Raw genomic sequence first — 18,479 nt, forward strand, 5'->3', positions numbered from 1 at the left:
AATGTTGAAGCACAATGCTAGGAAATGCAAGAACTCTGGTTTGCACAACTGGGCCTTGTTACACATCTTGAATATTTTGGGATACATATTTTTATTTTAATTGAGCAACTGTAAAATTGAACAAACATGGGCTGTAGGTTTTGTTCTGTGTGCCAAAGACCATAACCTCTGGAAAACCAGGAAATTATGAGATGAGATTATGTGCAGATGATTCCTGCAGGCAAACCACAATTTATTTACAGAAGAAGGAAAAACCCTTCTAGCATGGGAGCAAGACATACCAGCCAGGCATCTAGAAAAGATTTTCTGTATTACCTCTCAGAAGGTCCACTCAGCCCAGTGTCCCACCGCCAGTTTAGGTCAATCTCATGCTTCTGAGGAAAATATTCTGGGTTTTCTTTCCATTTGATCTTTTGGTCTCAGTACTGCACTGATTGAGTTAATTTTGTATGATGAGTCCTAAATCCCTCTAAATTACTATCTTCATAGGCAGTCTCTCATCCTGAAGATAACCTGTATTCTTGATTACCAGATCTATAACCTTGATTAGACTGCATTAAAACAGTCACAATCCCAACAATTTAGCCACTGGAGTCAGATTGCCCCACAACTGTAATCTGCCCCACCGATATTTGTCTCATCTGCAAACTCTCCAGCAAATATTATATATAATTGTCCAGATCACTAATCAAAATATTTAAGAGTTGGACCAAGAACTAATTCTTGGGGGGAACCTGCAGGAAACAGCTCTCCTCATTGCCATCTCCCCATTTTGACATGTTAGTAACCCAGTTTTTAATCCATTTAATGTGTTTAAAGTAAAGCCCAGGAGAAATCCAATGACACCATAATAACACAGCCGCTTTTATCAACTGGATTTGTAAAATAAACCCATTTTGTGTCTTTTTGGGGGTGAGGCAGGATTACAAGAACTACCTTCTATGAAATTGTGCTGAATGACATTATTCACTGGCAAAAAAAATAAAGATTGTCCAATGGCATCTCATGCCTTTCTAGAAAATAGAATTCAGCAAAACTCAACCTTCTGAAAATGAGAAAACCAAGTTAGAGCTCCAGGCCATCTTAATTCTGACCCACTAGAGATATCTGCTTACTTCCCCAGGGGGTAGGTGGACAGAGAATGGGTAGAGCCTTGATTCTGCTCCCCAATGCACTAGCCAACACTAATTTGTGCTGGGAGAAGGGTTATGATTTGCTGATGGTTTAGGACAACAGGCGAATGAATACAGACCTCCAGCAGCACTCAAGGAAGGGGAAAACAAGGAAGGAATTGTGTCAAAGTATCAACTGAGGCAGGATATTCATGGGGTGGAGCAATGTATACCCAAGTCCTGCTCATATCTGCACCTAGAGGCACAGCTACCTCTAAACAAACAACCCCATTTGTCTGGGACTGTTCAGACTCAAACTGGTGGCCACTGAGAATGAAGGCTAAAACACACCTAAAAAAATAAGGCAACAAAACAATTTGTATTAATGCTAAACTTATTGTCCATGAAGAACTTGCAAGATGGCCCATTTGAGTGAAAGCATTTATGAACAACTGTGAAATTGCAATTGCATAGATCTAATTTTTCAAGTCACTTGGCTTGCTCTGAAGCAAGGGGGGGAAAAAGACAGCACTCAAAAAAACAAGCACATGAAAATATAAATGTGTAGAAGATTAACTTTAAAAATATTAACTAGACCAGCCGGGCAATTAATAGGTCCACTGGTCCATATAATATTTTCCATTTGCAGTTTGCAATCTTTATTCGTCAGAAAAAAAATTGAACAGCAAAGAAAATGTCCTAACGAGTTAATCTTGCAGATTTCCAAAAAGTACTGCCAAGAAAAACTGAAATCCCATGTCTTCTGGAACATAAAAACAATTCTGAGCTGATTTCTCAGCCTATAAAATATGTACACATGCTTCCTTTGATAGTAAAGCTATTTCCTATATTAAATTGTACAGATAAAAATCTGACCGTATCCTTGAGGTGAGACGCTAGAAGTGAAATGTACTTGTATGGTATATTAGAGGTCTGTTTAAAGGTGTCTGAAAGGCAAAGATACTTCATAGATGAACAGTGTGTGCACAGCGTAGTTCTTGGCATGGCCGCAGGCTTCCCATGAGACTTTCAGCAAGTCTCTGCCTTGGTTCTCCATGGGTGTGTCTAGACTGCAGGCTTCTTTCGAAAGAGCCTCTTTCGAAAGCATCTTTCGAAAGAGCCTCTTTCGAAAGATCGCGTCTAGACTGCAGGCGGATCTTTCGATAGCGGAAATCCGCTTTTTCGAAAGAGAGCACCCAGCGAGTCTGGATGCTCTCTTTCGAAGACAGCCTCTTTACATTGAAGAACGCCTTCCTTCGAAAGAAGAACTTTCGAAGGAAGGCGTTCTTCCTCGTGAAACGAGGTTTACCGCCATCGAAAGAAAAGCCGCGTTCTTTCAAAATAATTTCGAAAGAACGCGGCTTGAGTCTGGATGCAGGGGAAGTTCTTTCGAAAAAAGGCTACTTTTTTCGAAAGAACCCCTGAGTGTGGACACAGCCCATCTGTCAATTGGGGATAAAAGGAACTCCTTCCTCTACTATCTGAACATACAGAGTAGACAAAGCATAAGTTTTCAGGTCTTCCCATATAAATGTACAGCATTTAACCCAATGCATTTTATCTCACTTGGGACTTCTAGGCACTGCAATAAGATATGATATACCTAAAATTACTATATTTTAATACAGACTGAACCTCTCTCACCTGGGAAACTCTGATCCACAGGACCATAGAGGCTGTGTCTAGACTACACCTCTCTGTCGACAGAGAGATGTAGATTAGGCACGTCAAAATTGCTAATGAAGCAGGGATTTAAATATCCATGCTTCATTAGCATAAACATGGCTGCCGCTTTTCTACCCCGAAACAGAGCTTTCAAAAAACGGCAGTCTAGACACAGATCTGCCAAAAATAAACCCTTTTTCGACAGATCCTGTAAACCTCATTTTTTCAGGAATACAGGATCTGTCGAAAAAGGGTTTATTTTCGACAGATCCGCATCTATTTCCGAAAAACCTCCATTTCAAAAAAAGCGGCAGCCATGTTTATGCTAATGAAGCACGGGATATTTAAATCCCTGCTTCATTAGCAATTTCCACGTGCTTGATTTGCATCCCTCTGTCGACAGAGGGATGCAGTATAGACCTAGCCAGAGTGCCTAGCAGCAGAGGTTGAGAGCATCTAGTAGTAGAGCTGATCTGGAGGCTGGCAGCTCACAGGGCCAGTGACTTGGGGGCCTGGTGCCCCAGGAGCGGATGCCACCTGACACTTAGTGATTTACGAGTGACAAATACCTAGTTTTTACATTGTGCTATTATACTGAAGTCTTACTCCTGACAGTACAGAAAGGGATGGCATACTTCTATATGCTACAACATCAGAATGATTTAATCTACTGGAGTGAGAGGACAAATTGCTTTTCCTAAATGGGAAGAAATGTAATTCTGCAGCTACTACAGTAGTAAGTCATACAATAGTATTTCAGTACTAGGGATATTAACTAGCAATAAATTTACTAGTCGAGTAGTCGATGGAATTACCATTGACTACTCGATAGGCACGTCTGCGTTCCGCCTTTGAACTGTACAAGAGCCCCAGCTGGGGACTCTTGTACATTTCAAAGCTGGTGCACCGCATGCAACCCGGGATCTGATCCTGGGCTCCAAGTGGCACTGCCGCTGTGATCAGTCCCCAGCTGATCTCGCGCTGGAGCATTTCAGAGTGGCAGTGCCGCACCGAGCCCGGGATAACGGGCTCCCTGCGGCGCTGCAACTTTCAAGTACCCTCCTCTTCCCGCCTCTATCTGATAGAGGTAGAAAGGGGCTGAGGGTGCGACAAGTTGACTATCCTGTCGATTATCCGATAAGCTTATCGGAGAGTCGACTAGTCCTTACCCTCCCTATTCAGTACCAGATACAGGAGGACTATATAAGATGAGAAAAACTAATCCTTTTTTGTGTCACTTACTTAAAACGCTAAACACTTGCCAAGGTACTTGCACGTCCATTAGCAAGAGATGAAATACAAAGCATGCTAAATTTGTACCCAGAGGATTTTAATAAAGTTTGAAATTACTTTATTAAAGTTTGAAATTAATTACTGCAGCAATTATTGTGTGAGAATTATCTAGCATTGTCATTATTCTCAGACATCACTCGCTTTGGAAAGGTATGTTTAAAAATAATTGCTAGGTACCTATTTGTAAAACCACTTAAGTAGCTATAAATGAATTTGTATATCCTGGAAATACTGAATCATAGTGCACCCCCCATCCCTGTCAAACACTGCCCATTTAAAAGATTCAAATGGAGCCCTTTTCCTGTTCCTAAAGATTCCACTAATGGTAGTATGATGATACTACCTAGAGCCAATCTCCTAAAACATATTGATTTTAGAGGGGATGCAGTATTGGATATCACACGGCCCACTGTTTTAAAAACCATTGTTGTGACAATAAATAATAGACTACTGATTATATCCCCATTACCCTATGCCATGTCAGTTCACATTCTCATGAATAGAGCTGGATTTCAATCTATTTTCTTGCAGACACTTTGACTAAAGGTGGTCACAAACTTGCCAGTGTGGGTAACAAAAAAGTTCTCACAGCACCATTTGATTTTCTGATAGCAAATCGAGTAGAAATGGTGGGCTAATAAGAGATACCTGAAAAATCTGGTATTAATTTCAGGTTCTACTGTGCAATTTTGACAGTCTTTTGGCTCCTACCAAAAAGGATTATACCAAATGTGATTGCTTGTGCATTACTTTCAGAAGCCCAGGAGAGCTGTAAAAACCATGGAGGCATTCACCAATATCCAACTGGTGAGCATTATGTCTTGGAAAGCCAACATCTAACGATAGTTGCTTCCTGTTTTTTTCCTCAAATGTGCTACCAGGATCAAGGATAGGATTTCTTTTTTTTTTCCTGGTTTAATGAGATATGAAAAGGCTACATTCTACAGGCTTGTAATGTGCACATGCCATTTACTGACAACATGCATGGTACCAGATTATAGATTGTATACAGTAGCAGCTGATACAAATAGCAATGCTGCTGCCGCACCACATCATCTCACGATCAACCTTGCATCTCATTCAGTTGATAGGACATTCAGAAAAATAAACCCATGAATAATTCTTACTGACTCAAATATGTATCAGTCACTTTACATCTCCAGACATTTGCCACATGTCTCTCAATAGAGCAAACTTACCAGAAATATACAGAGCTAAAATGGAAGTAACTTTAAAAAAATATCAATAATTTTTATAGTGGACTCAAATTATTCTTTTTACTCTATTTTTTTTCCAAAAAAAAGCCTAAACTTTGTGATTTGTTCCAAACTTCATAAAGAAAAGCTTAGGACGGGGGCAAACGATAAGTGGGCTTGTGGGCCGGATACAATTTGCCCCTGGCAGGTAGCCAGATGTATTATTTATCTGCAGATACAGCCACCCGTAACTCCCATTGGCTGCTCCCAGCCAATGGGAGCTGCAGGAAACAGCATGGGCTGGCCTACTGATTCTCATAGCTCCCATTGGCCAGGAATGGCAAACCACAGCCAATGGGAGCTTCGAGCAGCCATACCAGTGGACACTTGAGTAAACAAAGCAACTGCCATCGGCAACTCTACTTTGGTCCCCAGACCTCTTATTGCCTAACCTGGCTTAGGACAATCCTGAAGCCTAAGCAAAAAAGATCATCCGAGTTAGAAAGGGGAAGGTAAAGGCAGTATGTAATTGAATGCAAAAAAATTCCCACGGAGTAAACCTGATGTATTAAGAGTTTTAGTTATATTTTCTCCATGTTCCATCTTGGCCTTGCACCAGCAACATCAATTTGGAAATATAGAAGTCAATTAAAGAAACAACATTACACTTCTACTCACACTGCATCCCGGGAGGCTCCATGTAAAAGCAACAGCTCAACAATGTTCACGTGTCCATTCTTGGCAGCATCATGAAGTGGTGAGTCATTCTGATAGCCCGTAGTGTTCACCAAAGCCCTGTGCTGTAGCAACAGGTCCACCACCTTCTTGTGCCCATGATTACAAGCTTCGTGCTAGTTGGGGATGTTGACAAGAAGCACATGGGAAAGAGACACATGTCTAATGAAAGCCCTCACTTTTAGTCAAAGGATGTCACCAACAGTTAATGCATTTACTTTCATAGCATCGCAAAAACAGGCAGTTTGATTTGAAGACACTATTCAATTTTGAAAATACAAAGGCCATCAGGAGTAATTCTCTTTTCAATCATGGCAGTGACAGACTATAGTGGATCTTAACAGAGAGCACCTAGTATGCAAATAAGACTATAAAGGAATGTCTTCCACATTATCTATTAGGGTCAAACAATCTTAGGGAGAAAAAGGCAGTGGAGAAAAAGGGACTAGCATTCACTCCCTATCATTTTTAATGATATTCAAGCATGCAACCATACAAAAATATATCGAAGAGATACCTGTTAGAAACCAAAGTTCAAATCTCAATACCTAACGTGCACCCCACAGGTCTACTGGCAATAACGGTTTATAGGATGTACAAGAAACTGCGCTTGCACAGTAACCTGAAGAGAGATCATTTTCCACACACAGGATTTGTGAACACTGTCTGAACATGACAGTAAAAGTGGCAGAGAATACTGACACTTGATGAGAGGTGAAATGATTCTAAAGGAAGAGCATTCCCCATTGTCATAAGGAATGCTATTTCTCACGTAAGAATGGCCATACTGGGTCAGAACAACAGTCCATCTAGCCCAGTATCCTGTCTGCTGACAGTGGCCAATACCAGATGCCCCAGAGGGAGGGAACACAACAGGTAATCCTCAATTGTCTTCTTTATGTTTAGAATACAATAAAGATGGGGAGGGAAAGAATACACTATAAAAAAATGGAGGTGAGGAAGAACAATGGACAAAAATTAAGATATCAAAAAATGTTGATACTCACCAATGGCGTCCATCCAGCATGGTCTTTAACATTGGGGTCAGCTCCATTTTTCAGTAAATCTTCAACAGCTGATACATCACCCTGGGGGGGGAGAGAGGGGGGAGAAAAAAAATCACCGCTAAGCATCTTTAAAAGGATAGATCAAAGAAAAATAAATGGGAGACAACAATTATAAGCTGCGTCATTTTGACTGCAGCTGACTCAAGACTTTCATTTAGTCAACCTGTTTTACTCGGTTTTGGAAAATGACACCATTTACTAGTACAGTTTAGAGAGAAACACCTAAAAGCTTTATTTAAGCCAGGAGCAGACCGAATAGGGCATATTTGACACTTTATAAATAATTCATAACACAACTGAACAACCGTGGGCAGACTACACCTACTGGCTACGGACTACAAGGATTAAGACCAAGCACACCTACCCAAAAATTATAGGTCCTTCAAACCAAAAAAAAAAAAAGTGTCATTAATCTAAACAACTAGCTCGAAAAATGCACATGTATTTCCAATGCAGGTCTACTGAAAGCAAGGCATGGGAATCCAAAAAGATTAAAAATAAGCAGCTCTCTCGACAAAAAGCAGAGGAAGAAGTTAATACCTGAATCATGATGCATTGCATGTAGTTCTCATGCCATCAGATATATTACCTGAAAGAAATCCTGACCATTAGCCTGCTACCACAGAACACAACTTAGAATTCATCTCTTTCTTTACAAACAACAAATATGAGCCCCAGAATTGAGGATAACATTCAACTAAATGAAGGTGAGCATCAAAGCCTGTTCTAGGATACCAAAGAATGTTTCTGAGACAATGTAGACTAGCATTAACCCTAATCCCAAAACGCTGAATTCTGTTCAGCAGAAAAATAATCAGCAACTGATAAACGAAATATAAACTCAGTCACAGAAAATGCTGGAAAAACTCTAGTTTGATATCAGTCAGCTGAATGTATATTAAAAAAAACCACCTCGATATGTTCCATACAAGAATCACAACCTCGACGCCCCCAGCAAAATGCTACATTTTACAGTAATTGAAGAATACGCTGTTCTAGTTAGAATCTTTTTTGGTCTCCAGGAAAGAAACTCAAGTGGAAACCATATACAAAATCAAAATAGTCACAGGCACTGCACGCAGTGATGAGTGCTACAGAGCTTTCTTCAGGGACAAACAGAATTACAGGTGGTAAGTGATAGCTGAGCTTTTTAAAAATGACTAAATTTGCAAACATGGTGAAGAGCAGTTGAAATTTTTGCAGTGTTCCCTTAAAGCAGTTCACACACCTAGCAAATAATTCAAATCTGGGGTGGACATTAGGTGTGTTAACTAAGGATGTTAAAATTAGGTTATTTTAGTAATCGAGTAGTCGAACACATTTTTATCCACTACTCAATAGGGGAAAACAGACCAGCTCAGTCCCTGGGCAGCCTACCCACTTCGGCTCCTACTGTGTTTTAAATTGTAGAACTGCAGCGGGGTTTGGTCCCCAACCCGGCGCGAGCTGAGCTGCCTGCCCGCCCGGCTCCTCCTACATTTCCTTAAAAGCCAATTCCCCCCCAGCACCAGCTCCTGCTTCTCCCCTCCCCTCCATGGTCTCTGATATAGGCTGATCAGGTAGTCGACTAATTGACGACTCTCATACATCCCTGATGTTAACAGCTCCAAATGCAAACACTAATATTACAAATCTATAAAATGTTCGTTTCATTACTGTAAAATTTTGCTGCTGTGGACAACGAGAAGTACTGTCTACATGCACAGAATGAAAAACGGTTAGAGTAAAACTAGAAAGCTATATTTCTCTGTTTACAATAGAACTGAGTGGGATTTTTTTCCCCTGGAAATGAGAAAAAAATCCATTTTGTTACCTAGGCTGTAAATGGAACTTCTCTTTTTACCACTTGCAATTCACAATAAAAGTGGAGGGGATGAGGGCTTTCTTTTCGATTACACACATGCACAATGACTGAACGGCTACTGTCAATCAGGATTAGAAGTGATGCATTAAGAAAGCGGTTTGTGGCCTAGAGACTGACAGAGAAAATATAGCCAGAAATTAAAGTTTAAATTTACAGCCGCAGGGCACGTTACTAGACCTGGGGACGTTATGTCTTCTACACTCTGAACTTAAGAGGTTCTTAAACTGCATTCAACTACTGACAGTGAATACTCGCTGAACAAGAAACACACAAGGAAAAATATATGCAGGACAGATCTTAATCTGTATACACTAGGGACCCGATCTTGCTAGGTTCCAAGCACCAAACAGTGCCCCAACAATACAATCAGAAACATAAATAACTTTAAGCATTGACTTCAACTGACCATTCTCATGCTAAAATGTAGGCTAGTGACTTAAACATTTTGCTGGGTCAGGGCCAGAGTTCTCAGCACCTGGCAAAACCGAGTCCCATTTGAGGATCGGAGTCCTTATATTGCCCATTTCCATTTGGAAGCAATCAGGAAGATTACAGATCATTCAATTTTTTTTGTTTTCACCTGCAGCAAAGAAAACAAAAAAGACTCCTATCTATACACAGCTCTTGTTTCAAGCATACCCATTTGGTACTCAGCTAAAGGGCACCGAGAACTTGCTTTGGCTTTTTTTTTTTTTAATTTAAAAGCTACATTTCTTATGGTCAGATAGAAAATTATTTCCTTGATTCTGTAATGTTTCGGGAACACTACAAGAAGTCATCAATCCCTCCACCACATAATATTTGCAGAGGTATGAAATAACTAAAATATTTTGTGCCTATTCTGAGCTTCCACTAGCAAAGGCTACTTATGCTAAGCTTAATGGAAAAAAGGGGCCCAAAGAGTCAAAAGTGTTAACATGACCTTGTCTATACTCAACATTAAACATTTAAATCTGGGTTGGGGCTTTAAACACAGCCAACTCATCTGCTTTGTCCCACAGCACTAACCACCAATCGATCCTTAACAATCTTTCATGAAAGATGTAGAAAAAAAACAGATAAGGCAACTGAACTGTAAAATATTAGGAATTTCATTTTAACAATATTTCTTATTCCTTGTAGTTGCATACAGGTCTCTCTCTTAATATGGAAAACTTTGTATGGCACTCTTGTAGCTAGAATATGGTAGCAAATGGGGATCGTTATCTGGGGGAAAAGAGACAAAAAAGTTAGCTGAGATGGGCTGAAGCTGATGTCGCTGAAATCCAATACTGCTTCCTTTAGACAAAAAAGCCATAAAAGGGCACAGAAAAGAGTAGTGAAGACAAAAAACACAGTTCCTATGGTGCTCACATGTAACTGCAACCCTGCTGTGGAGAAACAGGCACAGCACAAGTGTTACTAGCCATCCAGAGACCTGGCAAAATTGTACGAGCTTCTGGAGACGTTACTCTGAGCTGCCCCTCTGGTTGTGGGCTCTCAGCAGTGTGGGGGAATCTCGTTCCTGGATGGCTTAGCCAGACTTATTAAACAAAAGAGAATGGAAAAGGAGATGGCAAAGGTGGGGACACCTCACTGAAGGGCGAGGCTGACAAGAGCCCACATCTCATGTTCTAGATCAGTGTTTTTTAACCAGTGGTACGAGTATCCTTAGGGGTACTCGATAGAAGTCTGGGGGTACATCGACACCACTGAAATTTGGTGAAAACTGAACTGTTTTAAGTTTTACAGTATTTTATTATTTTTGTACTTTTTACACCCCAAAAATTTCATCGCTCGCCCGGCTACAAATAAGTTGTTTAAACAAATGTGTTGCAATGGTAGAAAAAATTATGTGCATCTGAAAAGTGTAGGTACTGGGGGTACTTACAATTTTTTTTTAAAAGGGAACTTTATAGAAAAAAGGTTGAGAAACCCTATTCTAGATGATGCTCAGGCTTTAGCCAAAGCCCATGGAAGTCACAATGTCCTCTGGGTCCTTTCCTAGTCAAATCAGGACATCTCTCAGGAACAGGACAACGGTGTCATGATGAATTCTCGGGTCCCACCAGAAGTTGGAGTAACAGCAATGATGATTATAAAGCTTACTCTTTACATATCTACCATCTCACAGCATTAGATCCCCCAGGAGTCTTTCCAAAACACCGAGGAGAAAGTGGTCAGAATAGCCCATACCCTTGTTAGTTTGTTCGCTAATTAGCCTTGTTTCCAACCACCAATTTTGGGCCACTGATTTTTAATTCCATTCTCCTTTTGCTTACTAGTTATGATCTTAATAATCTTTGGGTAACATGAACAACAGTTTTAGTTTGGACTAATTCAGTCTCTCACCTTTTGCTGACTTATGAGTAATTCTATGTAAATTGGACTTCTATGACTTTGGTTAATTTAGAGTTCAGGATTCTGCCCAACAGATTTATTGGAAAGACTTGGGATTCTCTTACTTGGGAGAATGCCGTGGGATGGGCATATGTTTAAGACAGGTAAAGAGGTTAGCTAGTTAAAGTTGATATGGTAAATTAATAGGGGCTACTGTTAATGAGTGAATAGTGCCCCGAGAAAATAACTAGCTTGTGAACAGAAAGAAAACCAGCACGAGATATGGGGCGGGCGCCAATTATCTGCTGGAGACCCACCAAGCCATTTTAAGCTGATTATCAAGGTTGTGAATAGCAGCAGTGAACAATTATATGGAGCTGGTTAGTCTTCAGTCTGCTGTAGGTTGGGAAAGCTCCAAGCGGCACAGCAGCATGAAAGATACAAGAGCCACCTGTCCACAGAGCTAGATGACAGCATTGCAATGCTTTACATGGAGCTGGGTATTTTCACAGCCATCATCCCCACCCTTACCCGTTTTTTCCCCTCAACAAAACCTTAGATTCTGCAGATGCTAGTGGCACTTGCCCAGAAAGCCTTCCCATTTGGCATGGGCACGGGGATTTTTTCTAGTCCTAGTGTCAATTGTATCAAATGCTAGTACACACAGATGGTTAAGGAAAGCAGCCAGCATCCCTTTCGTTAATTTTATATTTCCCCCTTTCCTACTTCTATTAAATCAAGATATTTTGCAGCTTCCTTATAATGACCAGTGAGCGCAAGGCGGTATTAAGTTCCAGGAAGGAAAAAGTAAGTACCATGAGCATTAGAATATAATGTGAACAAGACCGAAGCCAAGACAAGGGGATAGGTCCACAGAATTCTATTCCTGCTCTTCTACTTTCTAAGTTCCAGGTGATTTTACTATACAGGCAGTCCCCAGATTACGTACAAGATAGGGACTGTAGGTTTGTTCTTAAGTTGAATCTGTATGTACGTCGGAACTGGCGTCCAGATTCAGCCGCTGCTGAAACTGACCGCCAGTTCCGACTTACATACAGAATCAACTTAAGAACCCCAAGTGTCCCCAAGTCAGCTGCTGCTGAAACTGATCAGCAGCTGATTCTAGGAAGCCCGGGGCAGAGCAACTCTGCCTCCGGCTTCCTGTAATCAGTGCTCGTCAGTTTCAGCAGCCGCTGACTTGGGGATGCCTGGGGCAGAGCAGCTGGGGTGCTGGTGGGTTGGTCCAGTAGCGCCCAGAGTGGCGCTGCGGGACCAACCAACAGCGCCCCAACTGCTCTGCCACAGGCGTCCGGAGAAAAGCCTAGTCTGCTGGGGAGGGGCGTACTAGCTGCACCCCCCCACCCCAGCAGACCAGGAAGACGCGGGAGGCGGACAAGACACACCGCGGTCCCGCCGCCTGGGTCCTCTGTGGCTTTGCTCCCCGTCTCCCTGGTCTGCTGGAGACCAGCAGACCAGGGAGACGGGGAGCAAAGCCTCTGAGGACGCCAGCAGCGGGACAGCCGCGGGGCGTCTGGGCTGTCCCGCTGCAGGCTTCCCCCGAGGCTTTGCAAAGCTGCGGGAGGGCTCGGGCAGCGAGGCAGCCCAGGCGCGCCTGGGCTGCCCCGCTGCCTGAGCCCCTCCGCGGCTTTGCTCCACGGCTTCCTGGTCTGCAGACCAGGGAGACGCGGAGAAAGCCCCGGAGTACACGGGCGGCAGGACCGCGAGGTCCCGCAGTCCGTGTCCTCCGGGGCGAGCCCCGTTCGTAACTGCGGATCCGACATAAGTCGGATCCGCGTAAGTCGGGGACTGCCTGTACTGCAAGTCAAACAAAAGAACCCAGTATCTTGATCTAATGAGCAAACTACTAGATGGTTCCAAAAAAAACCCATTCCCACCCCCACCCCTCCCAGCTCATATTGCTTCCTCCCATCTTACTTGTAGCTTGCATTGAAGTGGAGAAAGAGAATGACACAGAATTAGAGCATTTAGAGAAATTGTGTTCTTTAAAGTTTCAGTCTGAGCATTCACAATCAGCTCCGCAGTTCCGATTTCTTTACAATTAATTTCCTCACCAGCAGATCATTTAGTGAGTAATGAGCATTGTGATTCAGCACATATATTTGTAATAGATACATCTAAGAAGAGTTAAGCTTCCATCTCATAAGCAGCCACAGAAATTGAGCACTCTGAAAGGCAGTATTTGTAGAACATTGTGTTGACCCCAACAATTGGAAACAGCTTTACATTCCACACTGATATTTAGGAATTGCCATGATCACGGCCCATTCTTGTATTTCTAAATTCTATATTGTTAGTGGTTATGAAGCTTTTATATTTGTTTGAAATACATTTAAGCTACCAGGTGTGAATTCCATTTGAAAGAGCCTGGAAATTCTTATCTGCAATGGTCTGCTTAGTATTATCACAACACTTAGCTATAAAAGGACATAATCAACTTTAAATCTGGTCAATTTCAAACAAATTAAAGAGAGTAGCAGGTATCGCACCTGCTTCTCAGTTACCCTGCCAACTCATGTGATTTTTCAATCAGTTTCCAAAGTTCTTAAAAACTCTGATCTTATCTAACTGTTGCCGCATTAAAAAGCTTTATGCAGCTTAGGTATTTAAGCTCATTACATAAAACGTACATAAAACTTAACCACTCTAGTTTTTCCCAGTAATGATACAGATGATTGGTGAACTGAACTTGTTGAAATGGAATCCGTCCCTTTACAACAGAGCCTAGAGTGTGGACCTTCGGCTCAGGAGCACCGTGGAAGGAGGTTTATACCTCACGTGTCTGGATCTCTCCAGAAATGAAGCCCTATACAACACATGACAAAGCTGAAGGGCTCAGACGGAGTTACCCAACAGGCTTCACAGCACTAAATGCAAGTACCATGAAAATAAAAGGTCAAGTTCTGCAAATAAAACTCAGTTAAAACAAAAATTGAGGATCCCTGGAATAGAGAGGGGATAGACACCAAATAATCTTTTCCAAAGCAAGTACATATTGTCCCACACTGTTCCTTCACTCAAAATAAAGTCACCTAAATACAAGTAAATTGCTTCCTGCTCCCGGAGTCTGTGTGTGACAGCTGTGTGCTTAGCTGCTATTCATTCAGAGCAGAAAGCTCAAATTCTCTTCCCAACACCTACCTGTGTTGTCCTCATCTCATGCTGGACTTTATATTGGTGCTGCTTTGGCATAGAGAACCATCTCTACAGTCTCTCCTACCCAGTGGCCTTGTGCCTTGCAGGAGAAACACAAACAAAATCTTATTTGAAGGTAAGTTTATGCAGGAAGTTTAGAGGATTCTCTAATTCCAGGCCAAATTTAAAACCTTGTGTTAACTACAAGGTGCAAGTTTCTGTGTTTTAATCACCACTTATGTAGGGCAGTAGTTCTCTGATCCAATGTTTGGTAATAAAATAATTTAGATAATTAAGATGCGGAAGGATTGTGATGGAGTGAGGCTTTCCCCAGCCGCCTCGATAATTTTAAAAGTATAAAAAGGCCCCATTTTGCACTTTAACTACTTGAAAATTTTACCTTTAATGAGTATGTAGGGTAATAAAAAACATGATTTCAGTTCACTAGGCAAATAGCTACATTCATTCTAATTTATGAAAGCAGTTCAGCATGAAGCTCATCTACTCTGTAACCTTTTTTTCAGAACCATTTTGCTTTTAGTATGTTTATTATTAGTGTAGATGTAGTAAAATGGGAAAGAGCCCCGCACACTTGCAGCTTCGATTGATTTGGAATCGCACAACACACTTAATTTTAATGCCTGATAACATTGTTAATTATCTCTTTTAAAAGCCAAAAAAGAGAAACTCAATTAACTTTCATTAAGTGCAATGTATTAGGGCCTAAAAGCTAATGAAAATAATATGGATTTTATAATTAATGAAGGCCCTGAGAATTTAGTTCTAATTCTGATTTTTTTTTTTTTTGCAAGACTGTTGCCATTACAAATGGCAATTTGACAAACACGGGTGGATGAAGAAATCAAGGAAGCAATGTCAGAAATACCAAGAAAATCTCATTCTGCTTGTAGAACCGAAATCGCTGACTAGGCTACTTTACGTGTATTACAGTCAACGTTTTTCTAATTTCACCTCTCTAACTTAGGCTTGTCTACACTGGCAAGTGACTAGCACTGAAACTCTCTTAATGGGGTGGGGGGGGGGGGGAGAAAAATCACCCCTTAAAGCGCAGCAAATTTCAGTGCAGTAACTTGCCAATGAAACAGGCTGCCAGGACTAGGACTGCAGTCGTTGTAGAAGTGGTTTTCCTAAAGCGTCAAGAGACCTCTCTCCCAACACTGGTACTATGTCACATTAAAGTACTGGATGCTGCAAGTGTAGACAAAGCCAGACCTAGGGTCAACTTCAAAGGACTTTTGTTCGTGCCTCTAACTTACATGAGAAGTCAGGTACAGAGATTATTCAGTTCCCTTTTTTGTTTGCGTTACGTTCACTCTCTATATACACAAATAAAAACACTTGCTGAAAAATTACAAGGTGGTACTACTTTTTTTCTTAGAATTCAGAACCATAAAAACACAAGCAGCAACAACACACACAAAGTAGGCTGTGTCCTAAGCCAGAGATGCATAATTCAACCCACCTGGCTCTTTACAGACTGACTGCTGAAAACCCAGACTGCATGTGCTCTCTTGCCTTCAACCAAGACCCGAAAACCCCTTAGCTCGTAATTTTAGCATTGCATTGGCAGCAGTATACACACCTAATATACGATTGTTCCTGCCCTGAAGATGTTACAATCTAAATACATAAGACTTAAGTGTGGAAGAATAAGTATTATTCACATTTTACAAAAGAAGAAGTGAAGAAGAGAGAGATAAAGGGTGTGTTTATATCACAGTTAAAACCTAGGCTGGCCCAGGCCAGCTGAATTAGACTCACAGGGCTTGTGCTATCTAACTGCAGTGCAGATGTTTCAACAGACTGATGCATAGACTTTAGGACCCTGCAAAGTGGGAAGGTCCCATTGCTACAAGTCCAACCTGATGATCAATACTGAAATTAATCAGCCCCTTAGCCCATGCCCAATACAACTGGCATTGGCTACCTGTAAGTTTCTAACAGTGAGTGTGCCCTTGTAGCCAAGAAGGCTAATGGCATATTAGGTTGCATTAGGAGGAGCATTGCCAGCAAATCTAGAGAAATGATTATTCCCCTTTAATTCGGCTCTGGTGAGGCCACATCTGGAATACTATGTACAGTTCTGGGCCCCCCATTATAGAAAGGATGTGGACACACTGGAGAGGGTCCAGCGGAGGGCGACCAAAATGATTAGGGGGCTAGAGCACATGACCTATGAGGAGAGGCTGAAGGATTTGGGTTTGTTTAGTCTGCAGAAGAGAAGAGTGAGGGGGGATTTGATAGCAGCTTTCAACTTCCTGAAGGGAGGTTCCAAAGAGAGGCTGTTCTCAGTAGCAACAGATGGCAGAACAAGGAGCAAATGGGCTCAAGTTACAGTGGGAGAGGTCTAGGTTGGACATTAGTAAAAATTATTTCACTAGGAGGGTGGTGAAACACTGGAATGGGTTCCCTAGGGAAGTAGTGGAGTCTCCATCCCTAGAGGTGTTTAAGTCTCAGCTTGATAAAGCCCTGGCTGGGTTGATCTAATTGGGATTGGTCCTGCTTTGAGCAGGGGTCTGGACTTCATGACCTCCTGAGGTCTCTTCCAGCCCTACAAGTCTATTATTCTAACAGCAGGGTAGACATATCCGAAATGACTAGTTTAGAGTCACACAAGAAATCTGTGGTAGACCTGGGAAATGAACCCAGATCTTCTGAATTCAGTTCCATGTCTTAAATCACAAGATCATCCTCCTTTTATCAGTTGCTGAACTTCAAGGCAGATGCATTCTATTTTAGGGGTACAGTGAAGACCCATCTAATTAAACCAATAATGAATAATTGTGGGTGTTTTTTAATGCAAGTAAAGAAAACGGAGGAAATTGTATCGATGCTAATGACAAATAGCACCTGATTTCCATGTTCAGCTCACTGACCAAAAATCATCAAGAAAACTGTACCTTGATACCTGCACCTTACTGACTTCTCTTGGTTTACCATGAATCGCACAATAAGCAGAGTAATACATCGAAGATACTGCAATCTTGAAGGGAAGATGTGGAAAAGCGGTCAAGTTGGGCCCAATTTTAGGACAAATCAATCCTGACAGCATCTCTTAAAACTCCCCCTGGAAATATACAAGGGTAGTTGCAAGCAACATTGTAATAATAAAGGATGAGTATGCTGAATTTGTGAACTGAGGTAATAGCAGGCCATCCTTAGAGCTCTCAAGTCACTACCTATACAGTATATAATTTTCTCCCCTATGACTAATTAAGTAGAAATGATTTCAAACAGAGTATTTGTTCTCATAACCCCACAGGTTCTACTTCCACTTAATCAAATGGAAGAATTGTTTCATAAGCAGCAAGTGAGAACTGCTAGAATGCCATGAGAGGCAGAAAACAGTTTTTTATCAAGGAAATTCTTTGACTCTACAAAGAGAAATGTTGTGCATCAATGTCAGGATTTTTTTCAGGTATATCAATTCCAGAGGTAAAGGCATTTCACAGAGGAGGTTGTATGTTTTTATGTCTGATTTAGGATAAAACATATGGAAGTGCTACTGCATAAAGCGCAAGTTCTTTGAAATGACCCCAGTTAATGTTTCCAAAGCTTCCCGTATGTGATACTCGTCCGTCTGATCTCCCTCAGAGAAAACTTGAGGCGCTATACAACAGGGAATAAAAAACACCCTCTTAAAACGATACCACACCACTTACAATAGTAGATAAAACAGTTGGACGTAACACCTTTCATGACTATAACCAAAGAAAGATGAGGAAAAAATATCCCTCCCTCCCCTTGTTTATTTAGTGAGCTTAACAAGTGATTACATAGGAGTGAACAGTGAGCTGACTACACACAGTTTTGCCTATTTGTGAGAGTCTCACACAGAAATGACAGAGGAAAAAACATTTAAAAATGTAGGGGCACGAACTGTGACACCGCAGAAGCTGACCGTGATTCACTGACTGTTTTGCCCCACAGATGAATGAGAACCATGTAAATGTAAAGCAACTCTCAAAAAATCCACTTGAATCCAGGATTCCTAACTCTCAATTGCCTGCTTAACCATCAAATCCTAGCTTCTCCTCCCAGAGACAGCAACACA

At 41.5% G+C, this 18,479-nt stretch overlaps 1 protein-coding gene across 2 annotated transcripts in view; it reads right to left on the reverse strand.

Annotated features, from left to right (window-relative positions):
• The window catches only part of BARD1 (BRCA1 associated RING domain 1), a 61,974-nt gene that overhangs the window by 22,757 nt on the left and 20,738 nt on the right, over window positions 1-18,479 (reverse strand). For both annotated transcript variants that reach the window (XM_075933951.2, XM_089779829.1), the window contains exons 5-6: window positions 7,009-7,089; window positions 5,945-6,117 (exon numbers count right to left, since the gene is read on the reverse strand). In XM_075933951.2, the coding sequence (XP_075790066.2) occupies window positions 5,945-6,117; window positions 7,009-7,089 (254 nt within the window). The remainder of the gene's footprint in view (window positions 1-5,944; window positions 6,118-7,008; window positions 7,090-18,479) is intronic.

The sequence above is a fragment of the Pelodiscus sinensis genome, chromosome 7 (assembly GCF_052426305.1).
Source record: "Pelodiscus sinensis isolate ZL-2025 chromosome 7, ASM5242630v1, whole genome shotgun sequence".
NCBI lineage: Eukaryota > Metazoa > Chordata > Testudines > Trionychidae > Pelodiscus > Pelodiscus sinensis.